The following is a 12,500-nucleotide window of genomic DNA, read 5'->3' as shown; positions in this document are numbered from 1 at the left end:
GCAAAATTCACACAACAGGTGTTTGATCCATGAATCGACCAATAAATGTCCTGGTTCAATTAGAGTTGGTATTGAAACAGTCCTCTTCATCATGCTGTTCACATTTTGATATCATGAGACCAAGACGACACCTAACAATTGATCAACAGTACCTCGCCGTTGCGAGGCTTCAAACAGGATGTTCTCAGAGGGAAGTGGCCACTGAGCTTAGAGTGTCACAGAGTGTCACCAGCAGGTTGCAACAGAGATACAGAGAGACTGGAAGAGTCACAGAAAGGCATAGAAGTGGACGTCCTTTGGCCACATCCCACACTGATGAGCGTGAGGTGTCTGGAAGGCTTGAGGTGAATAGGTCACTGAGCTCCCAAAGCTGAGATATAGTGCGGGAATAATAGTAACGTATGTTACTGTAGATTTATTGCCTCGATGTCATACGAAGAACGAAAACAACGATGGGTCTATTCAGAGGTCCTATGGGAGAGAAATTTAGTTGATTCTTCCAGCTCGACCAGAGGAGGAAATGTTTAGATTTATGGCAAGACAGAGGCTGAGCGGGCACCTATGGGTTGGAACCAGATGTGGTATGTTATCTCTGTACAGCTTTAAAAGCGAGTGCAGAGCGTCACTTGGGAGAGATTCCATCCGGCTCGGGTCTCTCTCAGGACGTCCTAGGCAAGTCTGGTTTGATGCTGATTTGTGTAATAAAACTATTATTTTAATCAAGTCAGCGTCAGCGGTCACTCCTTCATTCTTCAACACATAACACCCATCAAGAAACTACAAGCGCTTCATTGTGAACAGTGCCCTGCGGAACCGGATGATGAATGCCACTCAACTCCAGGCACATTGAAGGGAGGTAAGAGGCACCCAAGTGTCACGTCAGACCATTTGAAACAGTTGACATCAGCGTGGTCTGCGTGCTAGATGACCTGCAAGGGTACCTGACCACACCACCAGGCACAGGCATCATTGTCTTGCATGGGCCAGGGAGCATTTACGCTGGACGAGGGACCAGTGGCCTCAGTGCTGTTCTCTGATGAAAGTCAATTCACATTGAGCAGGAATGATGGCCGCCAACGATGTTGGAGATGTCAGCAAGAGCGTTATGTATCAGCCACTGTTGTCACTAGAGGAGCCTTTGGTGGTGGTGGTAGTGTTACATTGTGGGCAGGTGTGTCTAGTCAATACAGAACTGCCCTACACTTTGTGATACACGTGGTGTGGTACAGTGACAAGCCCATACTACCTGAACAACATCATTAATCCAGTCATTGTGCCCCTGCCTGAACAACACAGGCCTCATTCATGGACGACAATGCTCCAGCTCATCGAGGTGGCATCATTAGGGAACGGCTGCTGGAGACTGGGGTACCTCAAATGGCCTGCACTCTCCAGACCTGAATCCCATAGAAAACCTATGGGATCAGCTGAGTCGCCGTGTAGAGGCTCGTAACTCTGTACACCCAGAACCTCAATGACCTGAGGGCCGCCGTTCAAGAAGAGTGGGGGGCCAGGCCTCAGCAGACAATAAGTCAACTTGTGAACAGCATGAGACGTGGTTGTCAAGCTGTAATTGATGCTCAAGGGCACATGACAAGTTATTGAGACATTGACATTTTTTGTTGTGGTAAACCCACCACTCTTGTTGGCTTTTGTTTCAATAATTTGTTTGAGATGAAGAAATCACCACCATTGCATGCTTCTACTTAAAAGCCTACATTCATGATATAATATCACTGTAGCGTGAACTTTTTACATTTTCCATAAATTTCACCTGGAAGCCAAACATCCCTAACTTTTTGGGAGTAGTGTGTATATATATATATGATGTAGGGCAGGGGTGTCCACTCTTTTTCGGCTTGCGAGCTACTTTTAAAATGACCAGGTCAAAATGATCTACCTTCATTAAAAAATGCTAAATATATTTATTCATATGTATATACTGAGTATACTTCATATATACAATATATGTTGGCATACCTTGCATCCCTGCATGAACCCTTACGGCACAATAGCATTATTTACATTTATGGCTTACTCTGATGACTTGCACTGAATGGAGCTGGCCAGGGTTGCCTGGTCCAGACAGTAGCTGCTGATAGCCAGCCTCAAGCAGGCTTCCAAATGATCATCCGTCATGGTGGAACGCTATTTCGACTCAATAATCTTCATGTGGGAAAAGGCTGACTCACATAAATAAGTAGAGCCGAATAATGCCGTCAAGGAGGGAGCACATTTCCTCATGTTTGGGTAATTTTCCTCCGTGAGTAAGTTCCAAAACGGTCCATGAGCCCTGGACTCGAGCTGAATGTCAGCCTGTAGTGTCAACATCTCATCCTCCACTGCAGACCAGTTCAGGTGGAACAGTGTTGCAATTTTTGATGCGAGTGAATCAACCTCAATATCTTCCCTAAATGGGAAGCACATAAATGTAGCGATTGGCTTGAGTCAAGCACCTTGAAACCGTTTGTCAAAGTCTGACAGACAGTTTTCAACCTGCTCTGTGTAGCGCGCACTGTCGGGGCGCTCCTCGCACCCCTCCCCTCCCCTCCCCTCCCTGCCTTCCCTTGGGTCTCCAGCTTTGATGCAAGGTTTTGAAAGTTCCCCAAATCATGGCGCTGCAGCTTTGAGGACAGAAGTTGCACTACTGAACTGAACTGATCATGTTGACCACGGTTGTCTTTTCCTTGCAGATTATTATTATTATTTTTTTAATGGCGTGTGATCTACCCGCACTACCTTCGCGATCTACCGGTCGATCGCGATCGACGCATTGGGCACCCCTGATGTAGGGTATGCAATTTGTAGCACTTTGGACACCATTCCATAGTCAAATAACAAAAGGCCTCATCAGAGCCTGAAAGGAAAATAAGGCTATATGTGAAGTTACCTTAAACTTTGGTTTTATATGAATCAACTTCAAGGATTGGTTCTCGATTTTGCAACCCAGGCCTTATTAATATAATTTATAACTTTTGGTAACTCTTCTGTAGCATCTCACTGTGCTTCAACTCTAGTCCAATGGGGCAAAGTTAAAAACGGGAAATCTCCTTTTCGGAAACGAGAAATTCACCTTAATTCATCTTATTGCGGCCTAGACAGAAGAATTCTTTGACAACTTATAAAAAAAACAACTGAAAACTGCCCAAGGAAGTCAAGAAAACACTCCAATTAGAAAAAAAAAAACATTTATTGTCTACACTTTTCAATCATTTTATATTATCTAATATTAAGACCATTTATTGTTTCTCATGGTTAGAAGTTTATTTTCCTTGTAAAAGACATAGAAAAAAAGTCCTCGTTATTTCTAAAGCATGTACGAATGATTGAAGAAAAAAAACAAAAAAAAAACAAAAACATATATACACTTTTTACAAATATTGAACAGGTGACAGAGAAGAAAATTACACTGAATCAAACAAAGACACATCAGAAGCACGGCCACAAAGCCGACAAGCTGGAGATAGAAAAGCAGGTTACCTCACTCAACAAGCGGAGAAGACGACAATTTTTCATCATTTCTACCAAAAGGGCCGTCGTAGTGAGTCATTTCATTTTGCAGATTTCATTTTCTCTCGCTCTCTCTCTCTCTACCCAAAACAGTTTCCAGATGAGATATTTTCGACTTTGCCTAAGAGCAATTTCACTGGGATTTAAGAGACCATACCTTCCATTTGACGATAAACAAGAAATGGAAATTTGCTCGTTTCAGAACTTTGAATTGAGGAACACGGGCTGGGTTTAATAAAGGAGGAACTAGATGATTCACACCTCACCATGCAGCGAGACGGGATTTTCACTCGTCATCTATAACAAACGTGTGTTGCAGAATGAGGCTGCTCCTTGTTTTTCCAGCCCGTCGGTAAGACATCATGTGCTTGAAAGGCAGGGTGGGGGTCAAAAATGCATTTGTTCATTCAAATTGAATACATTTTATTCTGTATTGAACCGCTCATGTTATATATTTATTTGTATCCCTATTACTTAGAACCCCTAAACTCTAAAAATGTTTTTGTTTTTATTCCCCCCAACATCCCTGGTACTTGGCAGGTTGTTAAGAGAATAGGCTGCATTTTGTTTCCTCAAGATGGAATAAAAGAGGACAAAGCAAACACAAAATGTAAAGTTCAAAGTGTCAAAGAGACCATACTGTCTGGATTATTATTTGTTTTCATATTTAACTCCGTTGGTCGCCAAATGCAACACAATTACTGAAATGTTTCTTTGGGCGAGATGGTGGGGGGGGCTTAAGCCAGGCTATTCCTGGAGCGCAGGATAATGACGATTCGCACTGGTTGAAAAAAAATAAAATAAAACAACGTATTTTAGAATACAGGGAGAAGGAATGTAGAACTAAAAATACAAAAACAAAAAAAAAAAAAAAAGTGTAAATGGACGTCAACTGTAGTCCTGCCTGTGCCCCTCAGATCTAGCCCAGCAACTCAGCGAGAACGCAAAGGCAGGAAGAAGAAGAAAAAGGAAAATCCAAGCGTTTTTTTTTAAGTTTTTTCATTAGGAATGAGGTACGGCGCGATAATCAAAGGAACGAGACGACGGAGGATGAGAGGGAGCGTTCGCGTCGGATCAAACGTCGTCCTTCGACGTTTCCCCCTTAAACGACGACGACGCTAAGGTCAGAGGGTCAGGTGATTTCGGCTGGTTCCCCCGGGATTATCCGCTGCAAGGCCTTAGTTCGGACATTCCGCCTTGCTGCGGATCCACCTTATTTATGGCGCCGTGCCGCATGAGCGACGGCGAAAAAACGACAGAAGAAAACAGCGAAAAAGTCCAAAGTCCAAGCAGAGTGCCAACTGTACATGGTACAATCAGCATTTCCAAAAGAAAGAACACGACTCAGATTTAGTTTACACGAATCAGAACAGCAGCTTGAGGTGAGGGGCGGTGAGGTCAGAGGTCACCGAGCCTCGTGCACTCTCCGCCTCTCCCCGAAACGAAAAAAACAAACCAAAAAATAAAACCCCCCCAAAAAAAAAACAAAACAGGGCGAAACGTCCCCCCCGCGTTCACCCCCTCGACACCTCCAGCACCCACCAAGTCTTTTCTTTTCCGTTGGCGTCATCCAGCCTTTCATTTTTGGCCCCCCCTCCCGTCTCCATCTCTGGAGGGAGGGTCTCTGGTTTGGGCAGACACGGCAAGGAACAGTGCGTTGTTATTATCTCCGGTGCGAAGGTGAAAATGACTCGTCCCACCGATCCAGTGCAGTATTAACAGAAAGTGGCACAGGGAGGAAAATGTCCAAAAGTCAGTTTCTCAGTCTCAAGTTCTCCTTAGTGTTCATCATTCTCTTCCGCCGATAGGCTCCTTCCACAAAGGATAGCTCGATTGAGAGAAAAAAAAAAAAAAAGAAAAAAGAAAATAAAAAGACGTATGGCATCCATCGCCCATCATTTCCTCCTTCCGATTTTCGGAGGAAATGGATGAAAAGTGGTTTGGAAAACGACGGCTTCCATCTCCGCCCCTGCTAGTAGATAACCTCGTAGACGGTGGCCTTCTTGTCGCCGGACCCGGTGACGATGTACTTGTCGTCCACGGAGATGTCGCAGCTCAGCACCGACGAGGACTCCTTGGACTGGTGGTGGGGCGCGGAAGAAAGAAAGCAGAAGTATGAGCGAGGAGGGAGGGAGCGAGGGAAGGAGACAAGGGGGTGACGAACGTGTCAGGGACGGAATGACAGGAAAGCAAATACAAAACTCTGAATATAAACTGATGCAGTAGAAGATGTCATAAGAACGACTACACACAATTATCAATAATTACTACAATTATGTAATAACTTTTAATTGCTATGTAATGCTATGTAATTTGTCATTTAATTGTGTGATAATCGTATGTAATTATATAATAATAACGTAGTAACCTTTAACACCCGCCTTTTGTTATTATCTTACAACTTTGAATGACAATGTAATAATTCACTGCATTATACAATAACACACAAAAATTGCTGTCTTCATTTTTATCGAGTGTATTAAGTATGATAGCAAAACACTGACGTTTTGGTGTGCCATTACATAATAAGTTGAATTACTAGATATTATCACATATGTTCATCAGACAAAGATGTGATACAATACATAAATAACCACCTCATTATGGAACAGTTATTACAAAATAGGGCAAAAACGCATTACGTATTGTATTTAAGAAGTTTATTACACAATGCCGGAGTTATTATATAATAAAGGTGTATTTAATTACATTTTGGCAACTGATTACAGAGTGTTGCTTAAGACTATTTTCAAAGCTTCTGTTGTTGTTTGCTATATTATTTAATGCAAACACCATATTTTTTACTGTCAAATACTCAAATTGAAATACTTAAATACTATTCATATGGCACTGTTGCAGTTTATAAAGTGTATGTACTCAAGTATTATTGGATTTATTTTTAACATTGGTGTCAAACTATGTATGTAACTATGTAAGCCCAGAATTTCTACTTTTCTTGGTTGCGACTCCCAAATTTCTGGTATTGCGACATCCCTGCATAGCGCAGACATCCCTGCATGGATCAGTGTCTGAAGGGGCGCGAGAGTTGGCCAAACCTGGAAGATGCTGGCGCCGTAGGGCGTCCTCCACGCGTTCAGCAGGTTGTCCTTGCCCGTGCTCACAAACCATTTCCCTGCGGACACAAGCACCGGAACAGGCCGTGGGAGAATTAGCCCAATCACTTCGAGTAAACAGGAGAGAAACACGTCCTCCGTTTATGGCCGGGGGAGCGGGGGGGGGGGGAGCGAGAGAGAGAGAGAGTGATGGCCTTGGATCAGAAAGCCATTACCTCAACAAGGTACCGCCGCGAGAAAAAAAACGGTACAAAAGAGACAAAAAAAAAGTATGAAGTCGTCAATAGACTAGAGCCATGATGGAATAAAGGAAACGTTCGGCAATTCAGAACACTATAGTTGCATACAAGGCTAAACAATAAGAGAGGAGAGCCTCCTTCGACATGCACGAGGACCCTTACAATGGAGAGAGCGAGAGAGAGAGAGAGAGAGAGAGAGCGAGCGAGAGCGAGAGCGAGCGAGGAGTGGGCGTCTCACCACAGTAGGCGAACTGCAGGGACAGCACGCAGCTCTCGTGGAGGTGCAGCTGATACTTGTCGGGCTTGGTGACGTGAAGGACCTCGACGTTGCTGCTCTCCATCCCCACCGCCAGCCACTCCCCCGTGGGGCAGTAGCCCAGGGAGAAGATCTGGACCGAGGGGAAGAGGAAAAAAGGAGAATAAATAAGTAAATGCGAACATTACTGGAGTTGTGTCAGCTGCAATCACTCATATTTACACAAACTGCTCACACAAACTGCTTCAGACATTTCAAGTAAACCCTTTGAAGTGTAATCCATAGGATATTGTTTGTTAGGATTAAGATAAATACAACAACAAATAAATATATAAATAAAACAAACAAATAATACGATTAAAAACATAATAAACAAAAAATATATAGATTTATTGCTTTTTAATGCATTTATTTTTCTAGAATCTTTTTTAAAATGTATAATTAATGTTGTTGGACGTAATCTAAATACATGGGAGAATGTGTATGTGTGTTTGGTGATGAATTGGATGGTACCTGTGAGGTGAAGTCGTGCTGCTGCAGCTGCCGTCCCTCCCTCAGGTCCCAGGAGCGCACGGTGTTGTCCAGGCCGCCCGTCCACAGCTTGGTGCCGTCGTTGGAGATGTCGATGCAGCTCGCGCCGTCCGTGTGGCCCTGGAACTGCCTGCGTGGGGGGCACGCACACGCACACGCACACACACACACACACACACACACACACACACACACACACAATGTACGAGACTTCACTGGAAAAAATGGCCTACAACAGTGCACAGGTATATTTGAAATGCGGATGTCTCAATTCACGCAAGAACTCAAACTTTACAAAATAATAATAATAAAAGATAAAAAAAAACAAAAAAAACTGTCTTTTTGGTTATTTGACTGATTTAAAGCAGCACAACGTACATTTTGGTATTTGGCACCCCCACAGTTTCTGAGTGCAATTGTTCTTTTACACCAGTGTTGCTAAACCCAGTCCGCTGTCCAAATAAATAAATAAATAAATAAATAAATAAATAGATAAATAAATACATTTACTGTATTTTTGAATTTGAACCTTATCGGTCACGATTCAATAACAGTCTTTGTTTCAAAGGCAAATATAATGTACTCCTAGGTTACAGCTGCTCTGCGCGGACCTCGCCGTTTCAGTAGCAGTAGTAGTACTAGTAAGAGGTGTGATTAGGCCAACCCAGCGTAAGTATAGAAAATGAACCAATGGGCCGTTGTCCCTGCTTTATGGGTCGGCAGGCGGACACAAACAAATTTAATACATTTTATATATATATGTGTACTATATGTACTTTATGACTGTTGGGGGGCAACTATAGAGTGGTAGTTATATTTATGACCTCTATATGACCTATATATTATTTTTAGTAGTATTTAAGTATGAGGAAGGAATATGAAGAGATTGCTAAGAGCAGCTTCATAGGAGGCAACGTGCCAACTGAGCTAAATAATCATCTTCATCAATATGCCCAAATGAATGTCAGCGAATGTTCCGTCATATTCGACCACACCAACAACGGGCTCTCTCTCTCTCTCTCTCTCTCACCTGACCAACGTCTGGTTGTGTAAATCCCAGACGGCGATGTTGCCGTCGCTGCAGCAGGAGAAGCAGACCTTGGAATCGGGGCTGATGGCCAGAGCGTAGCACGCCGGCGCAGAGGACGTCAGCTCCGCCTTTATCCTTGGCGTGGGCGTGGCCAGGTCCCAGATGGACAGCGTGCTGGCCTCCCCTCCGACGATCAGCGTCCGCCCGTCGGGGAGGAGCCGGCAGGAGCGGATGTAGTTGTCCCGGTTCTGATGAGCAGAAAGCAAACAAAACGGGTGTTTGTGGTTCTTATTGTATAGTATTGAGGTCCCACCTCCCCTAATTACTGTATAATCTTCCAGGTGCTCTGGAATTGGAAAGACGCTCTGGGCAGAACAACACTTTTTAACCCTTTTGCCTAGTATTCTGAGTACTCAAACTCTAGTTCCTTTCAGATTTGTCTCAGTTTTAAATAGGGCGTAGCAACCCCCTGCCAAGCACGGACTGGGGGACGGCTGTCAATCACTCTTTTGCAAACAAAAGAGTGCAACTTAATTGTTATTGTATCTCCAGCTGCAACTGTTAATTTGATATTAAAAGGAATAATAGGACCGTGCACATTCCCAGACAAACCAGAGGTTGACACTCCCAGGTTTAGAGTCCTGCCATGTTTTCACATATCAGGTGCCTCTGGGTCCTGCTGCTAATTAGCAAATACGGATGTTCCACTAAAATACTCAAATATCCACCTTGACAAATAGAAGTACACTTATTTACTTGTCCTTTGTCGATTGAGGCGCAGGGTCCTTGATTATTACCCATCGCGCATACGCACAGCACAACAGCGCCGCCCAAGATGTCCTCGCAACCAAAAATGTGCTCTCAGCAAAGGTGCTCCATCAAGGGTTGGTCCTTTCAAGTTGCGCGCACACACACACACACACACACACACACTTTTGTGAAGACTAACCAAAAACGTCTTCACAGTTTGGTTGGTCCTCACAAGTATAGCAACACACACACACACACACACACACACTCCTCTTGCCCACTCACCAGGCAGTCGAGCTGGGAGACGGGGCTCTTGTTGCCGGGGTGACTGATGTCCCAGACCTTGACGCAACCCTTCCCACCCGTGTAAACGTGTCGTGTGGGGTTGCTGATGGTCACGGCGCACACCACCTCGCCGTGGTTCAGGGTGTTGATTTGGCGAGCGTGCCGCGGGATGCCCGGCCCGACCAGGGCATCGGGGGGGAACGGCACCGGCTGCATCTGCCCGTCGGCCGCCACGTGGAAAGAGTACGCCCTAACCGAGCACCAAGAGGGAAATAGGATCGTTAAAAAAAAACAAAAAAACACGTCCTTCGCGTTCCTCCCTGGGAAACAGCGCACTCGTTCCTTGGAAGAACGGACGCATTCTTGATATGGAACCTTGGGATTCCATCCCTTGTGGTGTCTTTGTTGCAATGAATGCTGGGATACGTGGGTCCCTCCAGCCAGCCAAGACATTTATTGTTTTGGCTTTATGCAAAATTTCAGTTTGGAACACGGACAGTAAAAGATGACTCCAAGCGTGTACACGAGAACGGAAATACAGTATTAATGTTGACAGAGAGAGAGAGAGAGAGAGAGAGAGAGAGAGAGAGAGAGAGAGAGAGAGAGAGAGAGAGAGAGAGAGAGAGAGAGAGAGAGAGAGAGAGAGAGAGAGAGAGAGAGAATGAAGAGAAGACACTTACGGTTTGCCTCCAGGAATGCCCGTTAGGCTGGGAGGCATTCCAGGGACACGCATGTGAGGATGCGGGTCAAAACCAACCTGGAAAGAGAGTATTTTAGAAGCTATGAGCACAGCAAACAGCACAATCACACACGTCCCCGTCGGCTGTTGGCCTCCCGCTCACAGGCCAATATTAGCACGAAACACAGCCATGAGCACAGAATAAACAGGCCTCGCAGAGACACACACATGCAGGGAGAGAGAAGCGCACATGCACACTTAAAATTGATAAGCACACAACCCAAGGTGCGTTACCAGTCGTCTCCTAGACGAAGCCGGCGGTGAGACTACTTAGTCTGTTTAAACAATCGTAATGAACGCTCTGCAAACAGAGCAACGACCTCACTGACAGTAATTGACACCGGCACCGAGCACGGCAAATATTGTCACACTTGAAAACAGAAACGTAAAAAGGTGCCTGCGCAGTTATTGACTTGCGCAACGTACGGTATATACATTGTTTGGATGTGGAAAACAACAGCAAACCCTCCCGGAAACCCCACCGCGAGCGGTTCTTTTGGAGACATTTTGCAGGTTGGACTTGGGAAGTTTTACATATTAGTGCTGGCTTTTAGGCAGGATATCACAATTTGAGATGTATTTATAAAGGGTCACAATTTGAATTAATATTGATTTGATCCAATATGGATGAAATGGCAAAACTATTCTATATCCATACATTGAAATTTTATACATAATGAGAAATGCTCCCAACTTTTCAGTCTACCATCTGATGTGAACTTTGTACTTCAAGGAACACATTTTTTTCTAATACAGAAATTAATGTTTAATTCATTTGTGACTATGGCAACATTTCATTGAAGAGCAAAACAGTTGCATAACTTCTAAACAAATTGAAATTTTCCATAAGTTTTCATCGTATCAGAGTATCAATTTCTTTCGTTACATATCATGCGATTTATTCATGACAACCATGATAAATGAAGGAATACCGATATTTTCTTATCGCACTTATAATCATATCAACAACCTCCCTCACCATGGGCGATCGGCCGTAGGCGGCCACCGCGGCGGCGGCGGCGGCGCTCATCTGAGGCGACATGTTGTGCAGTCCGGCCGCGTAGGCCGCTGCCGCCCCGGCGGCGCTGAGGTCCCCGTTCATGCCCGCCGCGTGGGGCAACATGCCGAATGCACCGGGGTACGGCCCAGGGATGGCCAGGGGGGTCCGCAGGCCGGCAGCTTGGGGGGAGGGAGAGATAGAGAGGGAAAGAGAGAGAGAGGAATAATAACCAACCAAAGAAAATAACCAAAATTTTTGAATAAAAGTGTTGTCCAAGTGGCCTTTTCCTGGTCCGACTGCAGACTAGAGCAAGGACAGAGCAGCTTTTCACTTCAAATAGGGGAGAATCAATAGAGGATCATTTCATATTATCACCACCGGTACATAAATGATTAGATCACAAAATGAGGCCGGAACTAGTTCAAAGTTTAACTACATGATATAGAGTTAGTTATCAGTTCATAGAGTCTTTCTAATACATCGTTCTATATCACACATCTTGTGATTAAGATAACACTTTATGTGGAGGAAGTTGAGGTGCTGCAGAAGCAGTCACATTTGGATGTTGTTTATGATCTGAACGTAGATTTCCAAAGTTTAACTGTGAATGAGACAAGTCCGACAGTGGCTTCATTCCGTAAAAATGATTTGTTTTTGGTATTAAATAGTTTCTCCGGGAGCAGTCCAACGTCCAGCCCACTTTCTGAGGAAGACGAAACACGTTGCGAAGCGTCCATCCGTTTAACCCATTCATGCCTGTTCAGGGTTGGCGCATGAGGGCAGGAAGACGTCTCGAATTAGTCCGATGTGAGGTCACACATCCACAGACAAATTACATTCTCCAGTAACTCGAACCTTTCGCAGCGGAAGGACACCGTGACCATCGGTGTGTCAGGAATTAAATCAGTTAAAAAAATAAATAAAAATACTAAGCGAGTTCAATACCCTGAAGTTGCAGCACCTCAAAATAAAATGAAGCACAGCATTCCCCGTTCTCCGAGGCCTCTGAGACACATCCTCAAATGGAGCTCACGTTATCCTCTTTTAATTAATACAAGATGCTTGAACAACAGAATCCTCTGGCGC

The 12,500-nt window shown here is 44.5% G+C and overlaps 1 protein-coding gene across 3 annotated transcripts in view; it reads right to left on the bottom strand.

The window, feature by feature from the left end:
* Window positions 1–5,482: 5,482 nt before the first annotated feature.
* LOC307233129 (transducin-like enhancer protein 1) overlaps window positions 5,483–12,500 on the bottom strand; it is a gene marked incomplete at its 3' end in the record, with an annotated part of 25,470 nt that continues 18,452 nt past the window's right edge. For all 3 annotated transcript variants that reach the window (XM_080004341.1, XM_080004342.1, XM_080004343.1), the window contains exons 13-20: window positions 11,394–11,593; window positions 10,356–10,432; window positions 9,676–9,925; window positions 8,641–8,888; window positions 7,593–7,740; window positions 7,062–7,212; window positions 6,567–6,643; window positions 5,483–5,590 (exon numbers count right to left, since the gene is read on the bottom strand). In XM_080004341.1, coding sequence (XP_079860467.1) covers window positions 5,483–5,590; window positions 6,567–6,643; window positions 7,062–7,212; window positions 7,593–7,740; window positions 8,641–8,888; window positions 9,676–9,925; window positions 10,356–10,432; window positions 11,394–11,593 — 1,259 coding nt within the window. The remainder of the gene's footprint in view (window positions 5,591–6,566; window positions 6,644–7,061; window positions 7,213–7,592; window positions 7,741–8,640; window positions 8,889–9,675; window positions 9,926–10,355; window positions 10,433–11,393; window positions 11,594–12,500) is intronic.

The sequence above is a fragment of the Zeus faber genome (assembly GCF_960531495.2).
Source record: "Zeus faber genome assembly, chromosome: 7".
Lineage (NCBI taxonomy): Eukaryota > Metazoa > Chordata > Actinopteri > Zeiformes > Zeidae > Zeus > Zeus faber.
This window is presented reverse-complemented; position numbering and strand designations above follow the sequence as displayed.